General features: G+C 40.1%; 1 protein-coding gene across 2 annotated transcripts in view; it reads right to left on the reverse strand.

The window, feature by feature from the left end:
* Positions 1-4,775: 4,775 nt before the first annotated feature.
* Positions 4,776-24,039, reverse strand: part of RORB (RAR related orphan receptor B) — a gene marked incomplete at its 5' end in the record, with an annotated part of 172,747 nt that continues 153,483 nt past the window's right edge. Inside the window, 4 exons of one of the 2 annotated variants that reach the window (XM_081151707.1) lie at positions 4,776-5,151; positions 18,558-18,670; positions 21,469-21,579; positions 23,113-23,220. In XM_081151707.1, coding sequence (XP_081007833.1) covers positions 4,996-5,151; positions 18,558-18,670; positions 21,469-21,579; positions 23,113-23,220 — 488 coding nt within the window. In that variant the 3' untranslated portion in view covers positions 4,776-4,995. The remainder of the gene's footprint in view (positions 5,152-18,557; positions 18,671-21,468; positions 21,580-23,112; positions 23,221-24,039) is intronic. The other variant, XM_081151708.1, reaches the window with a different exon arrangement.

A 24,039-nucleotide genomic window follows, 5' to 3' on the forward strand; every position in this document is an offset into this window, starting at 1 on the left:
TGGAGAACTAATGATCATGACTCTAGAGTAAGTCCTTTAGATACAACTGAGGGAAAATAAAAACCGGTTGCAGATCCCCAAAGCATAAAAATCATGCATTTGACTTTTGGGGGGAAAAAAGTGGCAAGAGATCTAGCCACCTGGCTCTGTGAAGCTGGGAGTTTGCACAAGACAAAAAGAAGTGTCTTTTATAAGCCATCATTAAATTGTTTTCATTTTTAGATTGCTGTTTTTCCAACTGACCTCTTACTATATCCTCTAGTAGTGACAGTCAAATATGGAAACCAAATTGAGTAGCAGAAGGGCGAGATCTCCACCCCCTACCCCTATTCCCCACCCTAAAATCACTCAGAGTTGCATCTGGCCCGGCTTCTCCAACTAAATAGACCCCTTAATTTGACCATGCTTTAAAGCCAGAGGTTGCAAACTGTGAGCCCCCTTCTGCTCGGAGATGTTTGTTTGGACTGCACTAAGCTCTGAGCCAGCTGACTTAATTTACAGCACAAGAGCTTTTACAAGGTTCAGAAGCTTTAGCCACATTGGTTGGCCATTTCTGGATGGGCCATTTCCTTGCCAGCTCACCGCTGGACTGCTTCACTCATTTGCATCAACTCCCTGGCCCTTTTAGGCTTTTGAATGTTAACCCTTGCTTTACATGAACATGCATCTCTGGTCCTGAGATCCTCCCCACCCCAAACAGCCGTCAACTCTTAAATAAGACCCACATGGTTTTCCTACAGCAGGTTGCTGCTTGCGCTAACAATTAGGAAAAGAAAATCAAATACCACGTCATCTAAAGCAGATGGTGGGCTTTTGTCTCTGTGCCAAGTTTCACTACAGATGCACACTTTACAGTTATTGCTCTTCTACTGAATGGTGGTTGTCAGGGCACAGACATCCTTGCCTGAGTTTACTGTCGATCGTACTAACTTCCTTGGAAACAAAAGTTTATAGAGAAAAAAGAGCCAGGAAACATTATTTCTTCTAATTTCCCATAGAAGCAGAACTTTTCTTGCATCTATAATAAACAAAAACAAAGAACACGGAACACAACTCACATCATTTGCATCTGATGTTTTTGAGGGGAAAAAAAAAGCTGGTTAAATTTTAGGTCGTCCTTGGGACACAAGAATTGATTTTGCATTCAAGCCTGGAGCACGTGGGATTGTAGAGAGTGGGTGTGAGTTGATTATCCACGTGTGTGATTTTCTACAAATGGTTCAGCTTGACTGCTTTAAGTTATGTGTCGAACAAGGCAGCTAGGACAGAAAATGGACTGATGCCTCCCTGGCACCTCCTGTTAGTATTCAGAGTTCATTATAATTTAGGGTCTCTTAGATTCTGTTAAAAAAAGTCTAATTACCTATGAGACCACTGTATTCTCTGTTTTTATCAAATCAGTGGTCTTTTAGTCCAGAGCCTGAAGACGGTATTAAAACAAGGGAAATCCGGGGAGGGTAGGTTTGTAGAGCACATATCTACCTTCAGCTTTCAGGCTCTGGGGATAAAAGAGTTGAAGAAAAAGGGACACAAAGATCACCCAAGTCACAGACTGTAGGGGTCTATGTGAGATGGTGGGTGGATCTGGGATCCCCTTTTCGACTATATTTCCTCCAAAATTTGCTTTTCTTTTCACAAGTACAGCTCCACATCCCCTGTTGGTTCATCTAACGCCTGGAGATTTGTGTATTTTCCTTCAGGATTTGTATAGGAAGCCTCGGTTTACTGGGAGATGCATATTCCTGTAAATGGAGCAGCTGAATTATTTGGCGCTTAGCAGATTTCAGAAAATGAGACTAAGTTGTCCTTCCTCATGAGCAACTTGTCAGCAAGTCCAAGTAGTAAAGTAAGTTCAGCTTACAACATGAAATCACTGCTCGTTGGTCTGAAAGCCTTGTCAGAGAGGTTCTCTTGTGGGCATATTTAATTTATGCCATTTACATTTTGTTGTCATTTTCCTGTTTTTTCCCCCCTTCCCTTCCTTCTTGATGTACCTTTAAAAATTTTTTTAAAAAAATAAAACATCCCTGAGTGGATACAGTGCAACATCTGCATCAAGCAGTGATTGTCATTTACGAAGCACGGGGTGGAAAGTAGAGGGCGCGGGGTGTTTTTTCCAGTGCACACTTTGTCATGAATGTGTCATGGACATTGGTGAGTGTTCACGGGGAAGGGATGGAAATCACATGTGGTAAAGGAAGTTGCTCTTACCAAAATTTCAAAATACCTCGAGATGGAGTCACAGCAGATGTTTAAAGGGCAGCTTTTAAAAGTGCTTTGTTACCATCGAAAATATGACTCGATTCTCTTTTAAGGGACAGATTTGGCAACTGTGGCGAGAAACGGAAATCTCTTTTCTCAACTGAAGTGGGCTGAGCGTGGACGGTTTCCACCGTGCTGTTTTGGTTCAGTCTCTAGCTGTTTCCGATCCCCCAGCTTCAAAAGGTTCTTGCCGTCCCAGTTAAATGCCTGCACTAGTGGAAATGACACAAACTCAAATCTAGTACCTCCTGAGGCAAATGTGGGGAACAATCTTTTTTCCTACATCACCCGTGGGACAAGGGATGAAAAAAATTCTCAGCCTCTTCATCAACTGAGCCAATTTAAATCCTCTAAGGTAAATTGGAGGAAACAAATGATCCCCTTTGCAATGGAGCAGGAATTACAGGCTGACAATGGAAAACACTAGGCCAAGAGAACAATGAAAACAAACTTTGACATAAGTTCAAAGCTCAAAGGGAAACACCAAGTAGACACATTAAACATCGCCTATCACAAGCCAATCATAAAACATACATTGCATTTGGAAACAGCTTGGTTTAATTGAGTGCCTTCCATTACCCTGTTTTCCTAGCAATCAGTAAAGTAATCTTTCCATTAGAAGGAAATATGACTCTTGGAATTAATTCTTTATACAAAGAGCTAGCAGGAGTGACATTTACACCAAAAAGAACTGAGTCCCTGTAGTAGCATAATAAGCTGTCTACAGCTGTCTTCTCAGACACCGAAGTTAATTTGGTTCAATGTAGTTAAATTAATTGAATATAACAGTAGTTGAGAAAGAGATTCATTATTTTAAAGCCTTTTTGTTTTTCCCCATTGGTCTGGAATTCATCAATCATGAGGTGGGAAAGGCTCTGTTTTCTAAAAGGAAATGCTGGCACTACCGTTTGATTGTTGTGGAGGAGCTCTGTGGCATCGTGGCGACCGCTCTCGACCACGTAACTTCAGGAAAGCCTGAGAGATGGGCCAGAACTCAAAGTTTCCACTGATGGAAACTTTGCAAAGCAGGCGTGCGTGTGTGTGCATGTGCATGCATGTGCGTGTGTCAGAAAAGAAAAAAGGGGCAGGTCTCCATGAGTTGATGGCTGGGCTACACTTACAGGATATCATAATTTTCACTGTTTCATACATAAAGTTCTCCTTTCCCTTCCTTTTAAAAAATCTTATTTTGGATCAGATAAGACCAAAGGCATAAGGCCTCAGACCACAGGTAGAACAAACTCTTTAGAATTTACGCCTTTTCTGGTGATCAGTTTGCCTTTTCTGAAGAGCAGGTGGGGAACTGAGAATTTGTACTGGGAAGCCTAAACTCTCCAATCCTCTTCTCACCTCTTGCATTCTGTTCTTTTAAAAGTTGCTAAGAAGATAATCGTTTTGGCTTTGGGGTGTATTTGTTTTATACAATACCTAATATCTTTTTTCCCAATCTGTCAAGTTGCTATGTTTTTATAATACAGTATTTTGGAGCTGGAAAGAATTAGAGACTCCAGACTAAAGGACATACAAGGTCCTGCCTCCCCCTTTATTGCTGCTTTTTCTAACAAACTTATTAATGAGAATGGATATAAAGAACTACTTCTTTACTTTGTATATTTTCTTTTTACTTCTTTGCAAAAAAAAAGAAAAAAGAAAAAAATGGTCAGAGAGAAAATGTTTACATGAAATGGCATTGGGATCCTGGCTTCTTTTACTTTAATTTTATTAGAAAAAAATTGCTGGTGGTTTTAATCTGCAGACTGTATTTCTCTGTTGAAGACACAGTAAGCACCAAAATCAAGTTTCTTTCACAACCTGAAATCCAAAGAAAAAATGTGTTTTGCATGTCCTGGTGAAAAATCTATTGTTTGGTCAAAAAAGTCCTGGACTCCATAATATTACCTATGGCCTAATTCTTAAAACAGGAAAATGGCTACAAATACTTCTATTTCCCCCCCAATATGTACCATCTTGACAAGGCTTTGATGTCATTGATAGAGGCCATGCATTATAATTCTTCCTTTATAGACTTATTTCTGAATTGGTACCATCTTGCCATTGACTATAAATAAAAACTCCAGTTGGGAAAGCAAACTCCCGATTGTCTAACATAAAGGTAACATATAACACAGAAGGTAAATAATATAAGAGAGCCTGACTGAACCTCCTTTGCTAGTAGGTATGATATTTTAAGCAACAGTGCATGTGCATGTATAAGTAATGGTCATATATAATATTCTCAGATATTATATACTTATTACATACATGCACAGTGCTTTCCAAGACAGCTACAGATTTACACATGCACCAACTACCTAAAAACATAGAAATAGGTAAGTCTATTAAGTGGAATTTTCTTAAATTATATCTGAACAATCAACAGGAAAAGTTTCATGTAAAGTACTGCTCTGTCCTTGTATATATCTACAATAAAATTCTATAAACAGTTGTCTCCCAAAACATACCCGAATAAAATTAAAAAAAAAAAAAAAGATAACACCCAGTGTCCTATATTTGTATATTTATGGTCATTTCAAAAACAAACAAACAAATAAAAGAGCCCCACTCAGGTGCATATTTACATTCTTCAAACTGTAGCGGTGAAAAGTAATTCTATTAAGTGCAGGACATTCCTAGTGTTGCTGTAGTGACATTTTCCTTAAGTCTCCATGAACACATTGCTTTCGTCTTAATGGTGATGCATTCCAGGGCTGTGAGGCAGTTCTGTCGCTGCCTTCATTTGCAGACGGTGGCACAGTCAGGATTAAAGAGCTCCTTGTATAACGGAGGAAAGAGCGTATTCACTATGTCTGGATGCGATTGCTTAAATACCTGCAGCTTCTCCCCGTGCAGGTTGCAGACGGCCGTGATGGTCGGTATCTTGGCTATTAACTGCAGGATGGAGGGACAGGGAAGGAGACAAAGGGGGAGGCTCATTAGTGCTCTGTCTTCTCAAGCAGTGTCCTTCTTGGCCCCAGATGAAGGGAAATGGGCTTTGGAAAAAGATGTTCAGAAAAGAAAGAAGGCTCACTTTCAGCTTTTCCTTTAGAACAAAACAAACAAAACAAAATACTCATCCCGCCCTCCCATCCCCACCCTCTGAAGGGGAAATAAAGAGAGAGAAAGGCGGACCACGCTTCCTGATTCCTTGTTCTGAAATAAAATATGTATGGGAGGCAGTCCAGTTTAAGCATCAGGAGTGGGTGCTCTGCAGGCCGGCTGACTGAGCTGGAAGCCTGGTTCCAAAATAGCTAATTGGCTGTGGGGCTGTGACACATGCAACGTTTCAGTTTTCTCATTTGTAAAATGGGCTTAGTCACAGTACCTGCTTCATTGGGTTGTTGTGTGGACTGAAGGAAGGAATTCATATAAAAGTGTTAAGAACCCTGCAGGCAGGAAACACCGTTGTTAGCTAATATTATTATTTTCTATCCCCTGCCCCCGACTTTTATGGTGTGAATATTCGATCTTTAGTTTTGGAAGGTGACGATGTTAGGAAGGTGTGGCCTAAACTGTGTGAGGTGTAATTCACAACTACCTGGACTGCTTTGCTGTCAGGCTCACTGGCCTGCCTACATCCCTCACCCCCTTTTCTGCTGTAATGCACGAAATGAAACCTCTATTCAATCAAGGGAAAGTTTAGGAGGTCGCTGACACTTAGCTCTCTTAGGGAGATGTTTGAAAAACCTGGGTGAGAATGTTCACTTATAATCGCTAGGTTTTGAAATATATAGATAATGTAGGATGTAATTCTGAGTTCAAATAACAAGAAGGCAGTGTTTCGCAATAATTTAAAATGTCCACAGTTTGCCAAATGCTATAGAAGTCCTAGGAGATTAACAATTCTAGCTTTGAACATACTTGTAATTTAGGGACACTTAGAATCCATCATTTAGTGTCAAAATGAGCTGAAAACCAAAAGTCATTGTGGTCAAATTACTGTGGGAATAAGATATGTCCTCAAATAGAGCACAATTTTGCAAAAGATAACCTTGATAGTTCATATAGCTCACCAAAGGTACACTTGAAAGTGATAAAATAAAATGTAATAAAACCCATCTAATCACCAATTAGGCTCACTGTGCTCCCTACCCTACTTAATCATAAGAAATCGTTTCAGTCTTTGAAGTAGAAAAGGAAATAGATAATTACTTTGTGGCTTTCCAAAATCAGAAATTTCCACTCTTTCATTAACTTCCATTTTAACAACTGATGATGATATTACCATACTATGAGCAATTTAAAAATAGCATAATGAGAGCTGTTGACATATTTATTGAAGGGATCTAGAACACATGAAGAAGTCTGGTGTTCAGACTGTCCATTTCCACTGCTATTTACTGATAAGGATAGAAATGAAATAACATTCATTGTCTATCGAATGAATGCTAAATTTTTAGACTGAGAATGAAGACTTCTGTCCAACACAATGTTACTTAAACTTGTAGTTTAAGGCACTCTGCTAAACAGCAGAAGACACAAAACAGACTGATTCTTGCTAATAGTCTACTTGGAAAGACAGATGTGAGTAATGTTACCATGTAGTCAAAAGCAGACTGAAAACCTGTGGTGAGTACTAGGGAAGAATGGTGCTAGAAGTGGGAGATAGTAGGACATTCTGATTTCCTCTGGCAGGCCAGGAAGACTTCCCCAGAAAGTGCCATTGATAGTGGACTCTGCAAGAAGAGTGAGATTTAACTAGACACTAGGGTAGGGGTTCCATAAGATGCTCCAGGACCATATGCCAAGATGCTGTGGTGCTTGGGGCACTGGAAGGAACTGGAGGAAGTGCAGCGTCACAGGAGCAGTGGGTGAGCATATTCAAGGATAAAGTTGGAGAGGTGGGTATGGCCAGATCACACAAGGTCTCAGTTATGTTAAGGCATTTGTAAGGGTTTTCAGAAAAAAAAGAAAAAGATGATCAGAATCCCATTCTGAAAGATTTACTTAAGGTCAAGGGTGGAAAACGGCATCTTTGCTGTGTTTTCATAGGTAAAGAATGTATAAATGTCCACTTAACTAGAGTTCCTTGGGAAATTATTCAAGCTTTCCTACCAGCTGGTTCACACAGAAGGAGACTATAACAGTTTCAGAACACTCCTTACACATTACAATTCTCCCTGAAATAGCTATCGAATGTAGACAGGCTTTGAAAGCTTTTATAATCATCTGCAGTTGGATTGATGATGTGGAGAGCTCCTGACACTTCCAGAAGCAACTCTAGAATGTGTGTCGATCTTTAGTGTGTACACGAGTCACTGGGGTGCTTCCCACAAATGCAGATTACTGGGTTCTGCCCTTAGAGGTTCTGTTTCAGGAAGCCCAGGTGGAGCTCAGACTCTATGTTTGAAATGAACATCCTGTGGGGATACTGATGTAGTGGGTCCAGGAAATAGAGTTTGAGAAACACGGCTTCAGATCTTCAAATCTTATATATTTACAACTGCTTTTCAAAACAGAAAAGTAAATACTTTATCATATTTGAAACAGTCCTGGTAGCTGAGTGTAAAGCCGGCTCCTTTCAGGAGACAGGCAAGGAAGTTATACCTAGAGAGGGAAGAGTCCCTGTGTTTAGTTCTGTTAGTTTGGTGAGGGATAAGTAATGAGATTCCTGAGTCCCTTATGACACACAAATACTGCACAGAGAGGATTAGCGTAGTGATTAAAAAAAAAGTATGGGTTTGAAGCCTGACTGAATCCTGGATCTGCTGTTTCCAGCTATATGATCTTGGGCAAGTCATTTAACCTCTCAGCTTTCTTCTCTGTCAGATGGCAATTATAGCAGCGCCTATCTCAGAGAGTTGTGAGAAATAAATGACAACACAAACTGTCTATAGCAGTGCCCGGCACACAATGGTGACATACGTGTGAGGTTATCATGCTTCCGCTCCCACATAATGCTTCCTCCAAGGAGAGAAATACGTAGTCAAGGGCACGCTTGTTTAGCCAAATGGGACTTAGGGCAAGACACCAGCTTAGTTCTTAACCAAGCACCAAAAATCGAATCTCTGTATATCATGTGTGAATACAAAATCAGCCATTTACTTTTAGTGAGATAGAAATGCAACATATTGATTTTCGTTTTCTTGCAGCAATTAAAATAAGTTGTTCATTTAATAAACTGTGACCCATAAAATAGAATTCTAGGTACTATAATTCTTAAAGCATTTGCCTGTTTCTTTAGAGAAAGGGTAGTGTGGGAAATTAAATGTATGAGAGGAGGATTGAAACCCTTTTACCCTTGCTCACTCGCACCAGAACTATTTAACCACGTGTTTGGTTTGGGAAAGGGAATATGGACTCTTGCTTCTTTTCTGCCTAAAACTGGGTTTAAGAGGCATCTGATTCAGAAACTTGTTCTCCCCTCTTCTATGGGATTTGGATTTCGTCCCTGCTGCTCATCTGTAGAATGGGCCAAATTGTGAGAATTGCTATTTGTTAAAGAGCACTGGGACCACTTGAACAAGGAGCACTGAGGAAGGCAAAGAGCTTCCCCAATCTCTATGCTCTCAGAAGAGGATGGTTTAAAGGCATCCAATCAGCTGTGGAAATAGAAGTGCTGACAGGGGCATCCATCACTCCAGAGGCGTGGTGGGCCAGGAGGCCACGCGGAGGCAGCAGTGGCACTTGTCAGCGCCCAGAAGGGCCTGGTGGAGGAAGCAGCAGGCAATCACTTATTGCTCATTAACATTGTGTACTACAGCTGGGGGACCCCATTTCAAAGGGAGCTCAGAGCAGCCTCAGCAGCAGTTAATGGCTCAACAACTTTTTAAACAGCTGGGGAGGTGATCCTGAAGCACTTGGAGATGGAGGGGGTAGTCAATTTCAAATCATGACATTTCTTCATGTTTAAATAATCCCCATAGCGGGTGTAGGCAGAGGGTCTATAAAAAGGCATTTTCACACTCATCTCTATCTTATACAAGCATTTTTATAAGAAGAAGCTTTAGCTTATACCTACAGGGGTCTACAAGAAGAAAAAGCAGCTGTTTGAGAAGAGATAATAATCCTATGCCTCTTTCCAGACAGTAGTTTTATGAGAAAAATCCATAATTTTATGCCTGGCACATTTGATGTTGAAAACATGAAACATGAAGAGCGTAAAACTAGTGATCTTGTTCATATGGCTTCCAGGCCATCAAGACACCCTCCAACCTGACACAGGAAGCTGATAAGGGTTTGATCAAAGTGTAAGAAACTTCAGAAGCACTGATAAAAACAGGGCACAAGTGAGGCTAAATACATCCATTTCACTAGTTCCTTTACCTTTAAGCTTTTATTTAGTAACTTGGTACTGTGATAATAGAAAGACAAACTTCCATCTCTATATTGATGACACAGTTTTATTATTGTTATGCTAGAAATGGATATAGGAATTAAAAAGTTAGTGAACCTGTTGGCTTGTACCTCTCCCAGCTTGACCTTTCACAGTTCCCCCAGGGAAGGCTGAAGCCTTCAGACCTGAGGAGGAGATGAACCTCAAAGGAACAGACTTGTCACCACATGGTGCAGCCATTCTTCTTGGCCAGGTCATTTTCTTTCCATAGCTAGCCTGAGATCTCCATTGCATTTTCATTAACATGACATAACTTTAGGCTAATACCTATGGAGGAAAGGATGCTGTGTGGCATCTTCATGGACAAGAGCTTAAAAAGACAGAACTTTTAATAATAATAGAAAGAGAATAATAATAGTATTGCTAGTATTTCTCCTTGAAGGAATAATAATATTTTCTATAATAATAGAAAAGAGAGAGCCCAGTGGGTAGGGGGGCAGGTAACTTTCTGGCCAGCCAGGAATAGGGGAAAAGAGAGGAGTGACAGAGATTGGGAGCTTCAGCAAACTAACTCCTCCACATAGACACCTCCACATTCTGGAAGAAAGAGAGGGGTTTATCAGCATAGAACTATGGGTTAAAAACCCCCAGAGGGGTGGTGTGGCCCGTGATTGTTGGAAAGGTGGCCTCTATAGCACATGACAAGGCACAAGCATTTGCACACCATTTGGAGAAGTAGATTGAAGGCATGGCACTCACTGCAGTGTTCTAGATGTGGTAACAAAAAAATGACTCTTCCTCCAAGCTCCGCATAAGGTGAGGCGAGCGGGTTTTGTGGTCTGAGTTACACCAGGAATTTTGCACGCCTTCCCATTGGACATATGTATGTGTTGTTATAGAGTTGCTACTTTTAAACTCCTCAGTCCAGCTTTGGGTGAGAACATACCTCCAGGAGTGTTGCATATATTTGCAGAAGTGCTGGGAAAAGCATATATGCCACTTAGCAATATTTTATGAGTCTAATTACCCAGAAGACACAGCAGGAGGGGCTGGGCTGGAGAAGACTATTTTGAAAAAGTCTCCAGCTATGGCCCTGACCCAGAGGCTGCACTTAAGAAAGAGCTGGGACTGTGCACCCGAGGGCAGGATGTGAGCAGACATGAAAACCCTTGCTTTGCCCTCGGCCATGAGTGCACTGCCTGAACCTGGCACTAGCTGGATTGGCTCCTTTTCATCTTCATCCTCTGCCCCTCCGTGCAGGGCAACAAGAAAGCAGATTTAGTAAATTGTAATAAGGAAGCCCACAGGCCAGAGAGCAGAATCATCACCAGTCTTTGCAGTTCAAATATTCACTGCTTCAACAATACAAAAAAAATCAATGAAACCAAGAGCTGGTTCTTTGAAAAGATAGATAAGATTGATGCACCTTTAACCAGATTCACTAAGAAACAAAGAGAGAGGACCCAAATAAATAAAATCAGAAATGAAAGAGGTGGTGTAACAACCGACTCAACAGAAACACAAAGGATTGTAAGAAAATACTATGAGCAACTATATGCCAACAAACTGGACAACATGGATGAAAAGGACACATTCCTAGAAGCATACAACCTTCCAAAGCTGAATCAAGAAGAGGCAGAAAACCTGAATAGGCCAATAACAACTAATGAAATTGAAGCAGTAATCAACTCCCAGGAAACAAAAGTCCTGGACCAGATGGATTTACAGATGAGTTTTACCAAACATTCAAAGAAGAATTAACGCCTATTCTTCCCAAACTATTCCAGAAAACTCAAGAGGAGGGAAAACTCCCGAACTCTTTTTATGAAGCCAGCATCATCCTAATCCCAAAACCAGATAAAGACACTACAGAGAAAGAAAATTATAGGCCAATATCCCCAATGAACATAGATGCTAAAATCCTCACTAAAATACTAGCAAACTGGATCCAGCAATACATTAAAAAGATCATACATCATGACCAAGTGGGATTTATTCTGGGGATACAAGGCTGGTATAACATTCACAAACCAATAAATGTGATACATCTCATAAAAAAATGAAGGACAAAAATCATATGATCATATCAATAGATGCAGGAAAAGCATTCAACAAAGTCCAGCACCCATTTCTGATAAAAACTCTCAGCAGAGTGGGAATAGAGGGATCATACCTCAACATAATAAAGGCCATATATGACAGACCTACAGCCAACATCATATTCAATGGGCAAAAACTAAAACCATTTCCCTTAAAAACAGGAACAAGACAGGGATGTCCACTTTCACCACTCTTATTCAATATAGGACTGGAAGTCCTTGCCACAGCCATCGGACAGGAAGAAAACATAAAAGGCATCCAAATTGGAAAGGAGGAAGTAAAACTGTCATTATTTGCAGATGACATGATCTTCTACATAGAAAACCCTAAAGACTCCATCAAAGTACTACTAGATTTGATAAACAAATTTGGCAAGGTAGCTGGATACAAAATCAGTATCTGGAAATTGGTGGCATTCTTATACACCAACAATGAACTTTCAGAGGGAGAAACTAAAAAAAAAATACCATTTACCATTGCAACTAAAAAAATAAGATACCTAGCAATAAACTTAACCAAGGATGTAAAAGACCTGTATTCGGGCCCGGCCAGGCTTGGCTCAGCAGTTGAGCGTCGACCTAGGATCCAGGCGATCGGGGTTCAATTCCTGGTCAGGGCACATGCCCGGGTTGCGGGCTCAATCAATGACTCTCTCATCATTGATGTTTCTATCTCTCTCTCTCCCTCTCCTTTCCTCTCTCTGAAATCAATAAAGATATATTAAAAAAAGAAAAAAGACAAAAAAAAAAAAAAAAAAGACCTGTATTTGGAAAACTACAGGACATTGAAAAAAGAAATAGAGGAAGATTTAAACAAGTGGAAGAATATACCATGCTCATGGATTGGAAGAATTAATATCATTAAAATATTCATACTACCCAAAGCAATTTATAGATTTAATGCAATTCCTATTAAAATACCAACAGTATATTTCACAGATCTAGAACAAACATTTCAAAAATTTATGTGGAACCATAAAAGGCCCCACATAGCTGCAGCCATCTTGAGAAAAAAGAACAGTGTGGGAGGGATTACTTTACTGTATATCAAACTGTACTACAAAGCCATTGTAATCAAAACAGCCTGGTATTGGTGCAACACCAGATATATAGACCAATGGAACAGAACAGAGACCCCAGAAATAGACCCAAGCCATTATGGTCAGTTAATATTTGACAAAGGAAGCAAAAGCATACTATGGAGAAAAGATAGCCTCTTCAATAAATGGTGCTGGGAAAACTGGACAGGTGCATGCAAAAGATGAAACTAGACCACCAGCTTTCATCATACACAAAAATAAACTCAAAATGGATAAAAGACTTAAATGTAAGTCATGAAACTATAAAAGTCCTGGAAGAAAACATAGGCAGTAAAATCACAGACATCTCACATAGCGGAATTTTCACTGATACATCTCCTAGGGCAAGAGAAACAAAAGAAAAAATAAGCATATGGGACTACATCAAACTAAAAAGCTTCTGCACAGCAAAAGAAAACAGCCTCAAAATACAAAGGAACCCCACGGTCTGGGAAAACATATTTGCCAAGGATGAATCTGATAAGGGGCTAATTTCCAAAGTGTACAAAGAACTCATAGCACTCAGCAAGAGGAAGACAAACAACCCAATTAAGAAATGGGCAAAGGACCTGAATAGATACTTCTCCAAAGAGGAAATACGGATGGCCAAGAGACACTTGAAAAAATGCTCAACGTCGCTAATCATCAGAGAGATGCAAATTAAAACCACAATGAGGTATCACTTCACACCTGTCAGAATGGGCTGCCATGAACAAATCAACAAACGAAATGTGCTGGCGAAGGTGTGAAGAAACGGGAACCCTGGTGCACTGCTGGTGGGAATGCAGACTGGGGCGGCCACTATGGAAAACAGTGTGGAGGTTTTTCAAAAAATTAAAAATGGAGCTGCTTTTTGACCCAGTGATCCCACTTCTAGGAATATATCCTAAGAATCCTGAAACACTAATCAGAAAGAATATATGCAGCCCTATGTTCATAGCAGCACAGTTTACAATAGCTAAGATCTGGAAACAGCCCAAGTGCCCCTCAGTAGATGAGTGGATAGAAAAGCTGTGGGACATTTACACCATGGAATACTATGCAGTTGTAAAGAAGGATCTCGTACCATTTGGGACAGCATGGAAGGAACGGGAGAATATTAGGCTAAGTGAAATAAGCCAGGCAGAGAAAGACAAACATCACATGATCCCACTTACATGTGGAACCTAAAGAACTTAATAAACTAATGAACAGAAATGATTCAGCGACAAGTCTCAGAGGGATGGAGGAGGGCAGATGGGTGGAGGGGGAGAGAGTAACCAAAGAACTTATATGCGTATATGCATAACCCAAGGATACGGACAATGGTTTGGAGAGGGACTGGGGAGGGGGGTGGGATGGGGTGGATGGGTCATTGGTGAGAAAAAGGGACATCTGTAATATTTTGAACAACAACAACAAAAATTCACTGCTTTATCTCCCACCCCATCCCTCCCACAGCAGTGGTCATGCTATTCTCAAGTGAATGGAGAAAGGGCGTCACAAATTCCTAGTCCCCATAGTGATCCTCACCCAGGAAGTAAACATTTCATAGGAAGTCATTGTAGCACCTACATCTCAAGGCGACAGAGCCCACGGGGAAGCCTGACAGGAATGTTGACTTCTGGACACAGGGTTTATAAGCACTGTGTGCCCTGAATATCATCCTAGACTAAATCACCATAGTGCACACAGTACTGATTTGAATCTAAAAGACTAGGTGGAATCAATTTGTTTCTTCACTTACTGTAATGGTAGAAAGTCTAAAGCATCCTTAAAACTATCACACTGGGCTGAGCATTGGAGGGCCAACAAAGATCTTAAGGAGAAACCTTTATTTTTCTCTCTTTGAGTCAAAGAATATTATGCTGAAGGAGACTTTAGTGACCACCCAGTGCAACCTACTCATTTTCCAGACAAGAAAAGTAAAGCCCAGAGAACAGATGGGCTGTCTCCCCTAGTCAGATGGGGCTTAAAAATATATACGTATATATATTATAAATATATATGTGTATTTTTTCCCCATGAGCTTTAGTGAAAGTGACCAGTATCATCTCATTTCCTGGCTTCTCAGGTCCAGGATCCAGCCAAATCTAACTGTTATTCACAGCTTGAATATGCCTCACACTTTCTTACCTCCACATTACGCCCCCATCACTTGGAATGCCCTACTTCACCTCTTCACAACCCCCCCTGCCCCCAACTTCTGTCTTTTGAAACAGCTTTCATCCATTGGTGATTAGCTCAAGCATACCATCTCTTTGATAAAAAATTCTCTGCCAAAATAAAATTTCTTTTGTCCATAACTACAACAATGGCACTTACAAACTACTTCTTATGAACCATGCTGCTTGCTTATATTTTATCTCATTTAGTCCTCAAAATAACCATATGAGATTGATACTATCAGTAGTCACATTTTACAAATGGGGAAACTGAGGCACAGGGAGGTTAAATCACTTTTCCAGGGTTACTCAGCTAAGAAGTGCTTTTGATAGTTTATTATAAATGTGCTACATATTATCATTATGCTGATGAAAAAAGAAAACTGTATTTTCTAATAGGGTACTTTTTTAGACAAAGAAAAATAAATAAATGAAAACGGATTAATATAGAGAGATTAAAACCATTTAGTTAATGGGCACAGAATTCCTGAAATTTCAAACCTTCCTTTAGTCTAAATTTGGTTAAAAGTATAAGGCATTGTTACTTGGATTTAATTTCCGGAGGTGGGCATGTAGAAAGTGTGCTGGGCCTGTTCTTTCAGGACCAAGTCCACTGACTGTGAGTCCTGCACCTCTCACCTGACGTCTGCTACACCTGTTCGGGGTCTAACTGGTTGGCAGTGTAAATAGTCTTTGCACAGTACACACAAGGCAGATCTAACTCACCTACTGGGGGTTTAACCTGAGCCCTGGACTTGAATACAACGGTTAGCTATGTGTGCATTTTTCTAGAGACAGGTTTCGTAATGTTTGTCAGGTTCCCCGAGGGGTCTGTATATAACATACATTAGAAGGGTTGTCCCTGTCTCATAGGTATTGTGGAGCATTTCGGGAAAGATGGGAAGACTCTGTGGTAGGGAGAACAGATTTCTTGGATTGAAGTGCAACATTTATTCCCTCTGGAGAGAGTGGGTTTGAGGAGAGGGTGTCCCTATGTGTTGATGGTGCCATTATCCTTATAGCTTTCAAGCTCAGGAGCTCAAGAGGCTTAGCCATCCCTACCACAGCACCTGACGGTTGGTGAGTCTGACTCTTAGACAAATGGGGTGACTTATCCAAAGCCACACAGCTCAGAGCTGGGATAAGTGAGTCCAGTTCTCATTCTGTTTCACGATCCCTCCACATTAGTTCAAATAACATCCTATTAAAGTGATGACAGTTACAGGGAAGAGTCCACCCAAACACCCAATATCCACACATGACCTGTGGAAGCAATGCTCTGTCATCTGGCTCCAGTGAATTTTATACAAGAAATTCCCCTCTTCTAATGCTTTCTCTGTTCCCCAGCTTTGTAACATTATTCTATAAGAAAAGAACTGAGTGGACGCTAACTAGATTTGTTGTGGTGATCATATTGCAATACGTTATATATAAATATTAAATCATTATGTTATACACCCCAAACTATATAATGTTATATGTCAATTATATCTAAAAACCTTAAGAGAAGAATTGACTTGTGCACTTTTCCCACTAAAGGTAAAGGAGAATTAAACTGACCTATAGTTGGTGTTTTAATTTTTTTTTCTTGCCATTAAATACCTTTCATTCTTCAATTTCTCTCTCTCCTTCCTATCTCAAATACCTCCGCTCACCAGCACCAGGACACCAGAAGGTAAAAGATGGTGTAAGCATGAGAGTTTTACTATCCTAGGATAGTAATAATAGTAATCAGCACAATGTCCCAGTGTGTTAGAATCCACGCAGTGTGTATATCTCATTTGAACCTCAAAGCACATCTATACAGGAGCAAGGAATTATAATTTTCATTTGACACATGATGAAACCAGACTTTTCTGAAAAGCAAACAGTACCCCTAAGCAGAATAACAACAACTTCTGTCTAACTCTGAATTTTACCCAGACCTTAATTTTAGTGTGGTAAACATGGGGACCAAAGTCTTTGGAAGATCCCAAATTCAGGACCCCAAATCCAATTAATTAACTAGATATACTTATGCATATATAGGCTAATTATATATGCAAGTATAGAGAAAGATGCATATATTACCACCTTTTCTGTCTAGAATATCCGTACTTTTGCTCTTAACTGGGAAAAAACTGAGGTGCAGAGAGAAGGTGATCTGTCCTTTCCCACTAAGACAAAGTTACACCAAAGAGAACTATTGCTCCACAGTGTGGAAATGTTCTTCCTGGGATGTGGTTAATTTTAACACAATGTTACCATAGTCAAGTACAGCGGTGCCTCGGTTTCCGAATGGACTCGGCTCCGGGAGACCGCTCGAGCTCTGAAAGGTTCGAAAGCCGAGGGATCACAGCCCACAGCTGGGCCTCAGGATCCTGCCCTCAGGGGAGCCGCGGGGCATGTTCGACTCCGAGGCGTGTTCGAAAACCGAAGCATTCACTTCCAGGTTTACTGCGGCGTTGGTAACCCGAAATGTTTGTCAACAGAGACATCAGAAAACCGAGGCACCACTGTATTGTTTAAGTGACAATACTCTTTATGTGCAAAGTAAAATCTGATAGTATCGCCAGCAGAGTCTTCCCCCCTTTTTAAAATAAAGAACTTCAAAGCAGAGTGAGAGGGTTTTAATAAAAAAACTAAAGAGCAAGATTTCTAACATCTTTACCATGAATAAGCTCCATTCCTTAGTTGTTTACCCTCTAAAAAATTCCAGGTTTATTTTTTCCCCAACACATCATCTGTTGAAAAAATATTGTGTGTTTACCACCCCAGGTCAAGTCTCTATCACCATTCATCCCCCCTGCACTCCCCCCCCCCCCCCAATTCCAGATTTTAAGAGAACAAAGATACCTAAAAATCTAAAATAATTCTGGCCCTCAAATATATTACAATTCTTAAGAAACCAGAGATAATTTAAAATCTAAAATAGTGCTAAATGTCAATTATTAGAAAATTATTTTTTCCTTTTTATGATCATTTTATCTTGGTAAACAATTTTTCTCAGTACTCTCCTTAAACATCACTATTTAAAAACTGAATCAAGAAATTGATGGTGTGTTGCTTGCTTTTGCCCAAGAGACACTTGTCATTTTGAAAGAACCCCAGGGCAAATCTTGAGTGAAGAGATTAGAGTTGAAGGGAATTTTACAAGGAATCAGTCTAATCTTCTATTCTGGGTAGTACTGTCATTTACAATAGACCTGAGAGAAAACCAAGCAGTATCTATTAGAATATGGCTAATGACAGGGAGCTCACTCCTTCACACAGTGTTCTACCCTTCTGTTCAGCAGCCCTCATCATTTTATAGTTATTCCTTTTTTTTAAGTAAAAACCTACCTCCTCTTAACTTTTGCCCAAACCTGACTCCTGTGTGACACAAAGTCCCCTCTTGTGTCACATATGAATTCTGACGACCTGATTACTTGCTTCAAACTTTTGTTTTTCAGATGAAATACCTCAGTTTCCTTGATTTGTTTTCCTATACCTGAGGTTCAGGTACATCAATATCATCCTTCCCTAAGGATGTCATTATAATTTACCATCTATTATAATTTACTAGTCTCCCTTTTAAAATGTGCATCTCAAAATTTATGCACCTTTGGTAACTTCCAGAAATTGTTGTTGCTGAGAAATGACTCTTGCTTTATACAACCAGCTCTCTGTTGCTCACTGCACTCAGTTTCAGTGACAGTGGGTCTGTGGCCTGAGGACCTACCTTTGCCAAGGTCTCATCATCCAGGTGATTCTTCTGAATCACATGTTGAAGTGCAAAATAAATCTTTTCCTGAAGCTTCTGGACCTTCCTTGGTTCTATCAGCCAGGCTCGGTCTGACAAAGGAAAAGAATGGGTAAGCAGGGGCTGGAACGTAAGCTTTGTTTTATTTCACCTACATGTACAAGGGCTGAGTTTTGAACCCATTTCAAATTAGTTCCAAATTACTTCTGAAGTTATGTAACTTTTTATAGAGAACATAAATATTCTATAAGCATCTCCATGATGACAGGGATGCACAATAGATTGACATAAGAAATCAGAATGGTGGTAAGGACCCAATGGTTAAATAAACTCCTTCATGTTTATTATTGTCTGTGACAATTTATATCTCTCACACCTTTTCTGGACATATGCTGAGATTTTCTTTCAAAGTGGAGGTTAGTGATTCGTGAAGAAATGAACTATAGAAGTGAAGAAAATTTATTGTACAGGAATATTTTTGGTATTAAGGACCCCCTTACCCTTTTATAAGCTATGTTATCATTTCTATAGCATAAACATAAATCAAATTTAAAAATTTTATCCTGAGTCCTCTTTTTCTATATTGAATTTTTAAATGGTGAATAGGATAAGCCCTCTATTCCTTTCTCCCTTCCTCCTTTCCTTCCTTTTTACTCTCCTCCCTCCCTTCCTCCCTTCCTCTGTTCATTGCATCCTTCCCTCCCTCTCTCCCTCCTTCTTTCCTTTCTTCCTAGAAGCTCTAGACACCATGGTGACAAAATTCAGCCCAGCATCAATGCCTCAGGTGGGAACTTCAGTGGAGAGACACCTGGAGTCTCCAAATGCTGAAAAATACTCATGGAAAAGAACCCGGACATGATCCTTCTGAACGCAGTTCAGGTCAGGTGAGAAACTCGACTCTGTAATCCTAGACAGGGCAAGAACAAGTCTAGCCAACAGTTAAGCAAACCCTTACGTAAGTGAGCACAAAAGCCTTCAGTTGACAATTGTCAGTCAGAATAAATTAAGTTTCCCTCCCTCTCCCTTCTCTAAACTATCTGGAGCTGAATAGACAGTGGTCATTATGGCAAGAACCTGCGGGAGGGAAAGCGGGGTTCTGGCACGAGATGGAGCCTACATAGTCTGGAAATCTCTCTTCCCTCTTTTTGAATATGGCACTAGGCCAGAGTGGCAAACAAGGCATTTGGAGTAGCTAAAGCCTCTGAGTGTGGGTCTGTTACCGGGGTTGGAAGACTCCCCACTAGGTAGAGTAAGCCAAATATAGAGCTTCCAAACAGCAGAATTTGGTGGCCACAGCTTGTTCTTTCTGAAGAATGGATCCATAATTCAGTTGATTCCTAACTCATAAGGTACAGCCTTGCCTTCCTGCTGGAGTAGTTATCTTTAAGGCTTGTTTAGGTTTGATATATCATGTCTTAAATATTTGCTGTTAGGAATTTACTGACTTGCCAGAAATAGGACAGTAAATTTTGCAACACTTCCTTTGAGCAAGCAGACATCGGGGTGAAACCACCTCCCTCAGCGTAGATCCACAAGGCTTAGAATTGAATTCTACTGAACTACGCTCTATGGGAACGATAAAACGCAGAGAGAAAATGGTAGGAGAAAAATTATTTGGCATTTGGTTGCTACCAGAAGAAATAAATATGTCTTGTCACTTCTTCCATTTTGAAAATAAATAAAGACTAACTGATAAAAGTGTAGAGGCCGGTATTATTGATAGGTACAGCTAGAATGATATGTCAAAGTGTATCATCATAGGTAAGACTAATTTTTTTTCCTGCTTCCCTGAAAAATATGTTATGGTATAAGAAAAATGATCTAGTCTCTAGAGATAAATGGGTTATTGAAGGAATGAGTCTTTTGATAGTAAAAATTAGCAAGAACGTGTCTTTCTGTCAGCAGAGAGCTTCCAGTGACACTGCTCTCCCTTGACCCCAGATCTCGCTGTACAGACAGCTGAGTGCGTGGCTCTGGGTCCCCATTCAGGCTGAAGCAAGAGCCACGACTGTATCCGCATTCTCCACGTTTTCAAGCTGGCACATAGTTTTAAAAAGAATCTCAGTTGCTACAGTTCTATTCTATCTATAAGTGCCACACCTTACCTTCTTTGAAAACTTTTTGCTGTTTTATTGCATTTTAGAGCCAAACAAGGTCTTTATTATTATGAAACCCAACCCTCTCACTTTATCCATGAGGGAACGGAGGCTCTGGGGGGTCAGTGCTGATGGTCACCCAGATGAGTGGTGACAGAGCCTGTACTAGGATGTGTGCTGCCACATCAGAGGTTCTTCCTTTTCTGGTCAAGAGCTACTTTTTCCCTCTGCTGTCCTCACCTCCCTTTAAAGACCCCAATGTGGCTAAAAAAAAAAAAAAGAGAGAGAAAAGTAGAGGCACTGGCATTTGTTTGAAAATGAGCACACCAACATTACTCGGGGTGGAAAAGCCAGAGAAAGATATTTAAAGAGGAGAAAGTTTATGTTTTACTTATTTTAGTTCCTATACTGGATCTTTCATTCAGGTATATTCCTCTTGAGTTTCACCTTACTGGAAATTTTTCCCCTATGTCCTTTATTTTTAAAATCAAAATGAAACTTAGTTGTAACAAGTCACTGTCAGTTCTTATTTATCTGTTAAGGAGTGATTTTTCTTCTCTGAATTTGGAGTGAGCCTTACCACATGCTCTACTCTTGCTTTTGAGACAAAGTTGATCATTTAATTTCACTTGAGACTACTTTCCTTTGAATTGTCCAAAAATATCACAAGCTTGCTAAAGAGAATATGGTTCTTTTAAAGTTCCCCTCGAGCACCTAGGCTGAAGTAGGTGTAGTCCATGTGAAAGATAGTAAAACAGGTTAAAAAGAAAAGGTAAAGACCTCAGGCTTCCTACCTGGAGATATGAGAACAGCAGATGAAAACAAAGCAATCTCCTCCTCAGTCAGCTGCAAGGAGCACAAATTCTTTGCAAAGTCAAATGCTTCATTCACTAGGTCATCAGAACCTATATAAAAAAGGCAAATTAAAAGAAAACACTTGATTGGAATGCGCAATAGTAAGAAAAGTCCCCAAATCAAAAAGTTATTCAAGGTTTTACCTAGTAGGTACATAGAAAAATATTTCCAAGTTTCTATCCATAAGAAGTGATTTAGTAGTAATCATAGAACAAGGAATCTGGGCAACATCTTGTCCAGATAATGGAAGTGAATATTACCAATAAGGGGCAGATGGAAATGGTATGTAATATCCAAGTGGGACTATATAGCTCAACTCTAACTGTCTAACTTTGAAATTAGTTCCAACTAAAAAAAATTAAATAAGTGACTTGGGGATCCTTTAGTATAGAGACAGCTTTCATAGAAAACCTAAAACATTCTGTATAGGGGCTGAGAGCTATCAATCTTGGTGACACTTGAGCCTGGTAATGTAGGGGGTCCAGGAGCCTCAAACTGAGATGTTAGAAACCAATAGAGCAGAGATGAGGTACCTTTCAATTTGGTAAATTCTCTGGAAATTTGATTGAGGAACAAGCATTCATTTATGTTTACCTTCTAATGAATGATTTGCAAGCCAGTTGCTTAGCCATTGTGAATTTTGGCAAAATAATGCTTTATCCCTAAACTGATCCTTGGTAAATGTTTATTTTATGAAGCTGGAAATATCCCCAAGTTGCTTGCCAAGGCTTTTCCTCCTTTCTTGAAAATCTAGCCTTGGAGATGACATGGATGTGTATCAGCTGCAGAAGGAAACACTGCCAGCCCCGATGGCGCTGTTGCCTGCATATCACCTAACAGCACAAGAGGTCAAAGGGCGGTGGCCTTCTTGGATGTCCGGGCAGGATATGGAACAAATGGTACTGTCAGTCATTAAAACCTTTCCTGGCATTAGCCCATCTTTGTTAACGTTCTCCTTATCCTAGCCTTGTGCTGATGACTGATGCGAATGATCCACAGACTTCCACAGAGTGACTCTGATCATGCCCTCCCACGAGCATGGCCTGGGGGTCATTCTGGGCAGGTTGACACCCACTCTTTCTGTGGTTTCAGACTTCATGAGTTAACAGGGAGAGAATCACCTCTCTGAGTGAGAAATAAATGAAGGAACCCCTCTTTTAACTATCTTACCTAATGATTATGAATTAACAAAAAAATGTAAGAGGTCACCCCATGGATCACCAGTGGTCTACATAATGTATTTGTGAAGCAGTAAGCTAGAAGGTAAAAGGAAAGCTGACCCTACAAAGAATAACCTATACTGCATCCCAGACCTTTTAGAAACAGTCTTCATTGATTTCCGAATGAGCCCTGGTCAGTCTCAATAGGGTTCACGGTTCTCTCCTTCCTTTCATATTTGGATGCATAATTACAAGATCTGAAGAGTTAGACAAAACATTGGAGGCCCACCTAATGCAACCCTTATCGGAAGTGATTTACTAGCTCACATTAAAGAATCAAGGTATTTCATTTACCAACTTCAAGCTGAGTGGAGAAACTGCAGGTAGCCAATAAAACTGTGTCATCATCAAAGGTAAACTTACCTAAGGCTTTGAACATTTGCATTCCTCCATATTTTCCTTCAAACAGAACAGTGTTGTTTAATGGGTTGAAGGCACGGCACATTCTCACTAAAACCACTTCCAAGCAACCTATGAGTAAAAACAACAACGAAACTATGCGTAATGTATGCAGCCATAAAGAGGTTATTACTGCATATAGGTCAAGAGACTTTCAAAAACTTTAAAACACGCACACAGACACATATAGACACACATATACAGAAATCCTTCAAGATTCCTTCCCAAGTAAAACTACCTATTTTAGAAAGACAGCTCTCTTGATGCTTATGTGAGGAATTAAAGAGAAAATACACTTAAAAGGTGGCTCAAGTGGAGGGAAGAAACATTTTTTAAAGCGATATTTCTCTCTATTTTTTGTCTAATATTAAAGTTAGTTTCAGCTCTTGCATTCACAGGTGATGGTAGTGACCCAGAAAGGAGCTGTGCGGCAGGCAAGCCCAGGTTGCTAACTTTTGTAGATGATTTGATATTGGGAAAACTAGTTGCCTGCTTTCAGTTGACATATTCTGTGTACATTTTAGCACTTGATGACTTTAAATAGGGACTTCCTCAGTGTATTTCTTGGGGCACCATTATATCTGATGTTTTTTGAAATGAGAGTTTCTTGGTCAAATAAGTTTTGGCAAAATGCCGAATATTATGTCTCTCCAGAGAGGAATGAATTATGGGAGGAATGAGTCTGAACAATCACAGATCAAAGGCTTGGAGAAGTTCCAACATGAAGGAGCTTGTTCAGCCTTGAGAGACCTGGCATTTTTCTGACTTCACTGTTAGCCCGATGAGGACAGGACCCTTGCCTGCAGCCATAGGCATTTTAGCCATAGGTTATTTTAGCCACCCATTTATTTCCATGACCTAATAAAGTCTCTGGCACATAGTAGGTGCTTA

This window comes from Miniopterus schreibersii (assembly GCF_964146895.1).
Source record: "Miniopterus schreibersii genome assembly, chromosome: 11".
NCBI classification, from domain to species: Eukaryota; Metazoa; Chordata; class Mammalia; order Chiroptera; family Miniopteridae; genus Miniopterus; species Miniopterus schreibersii.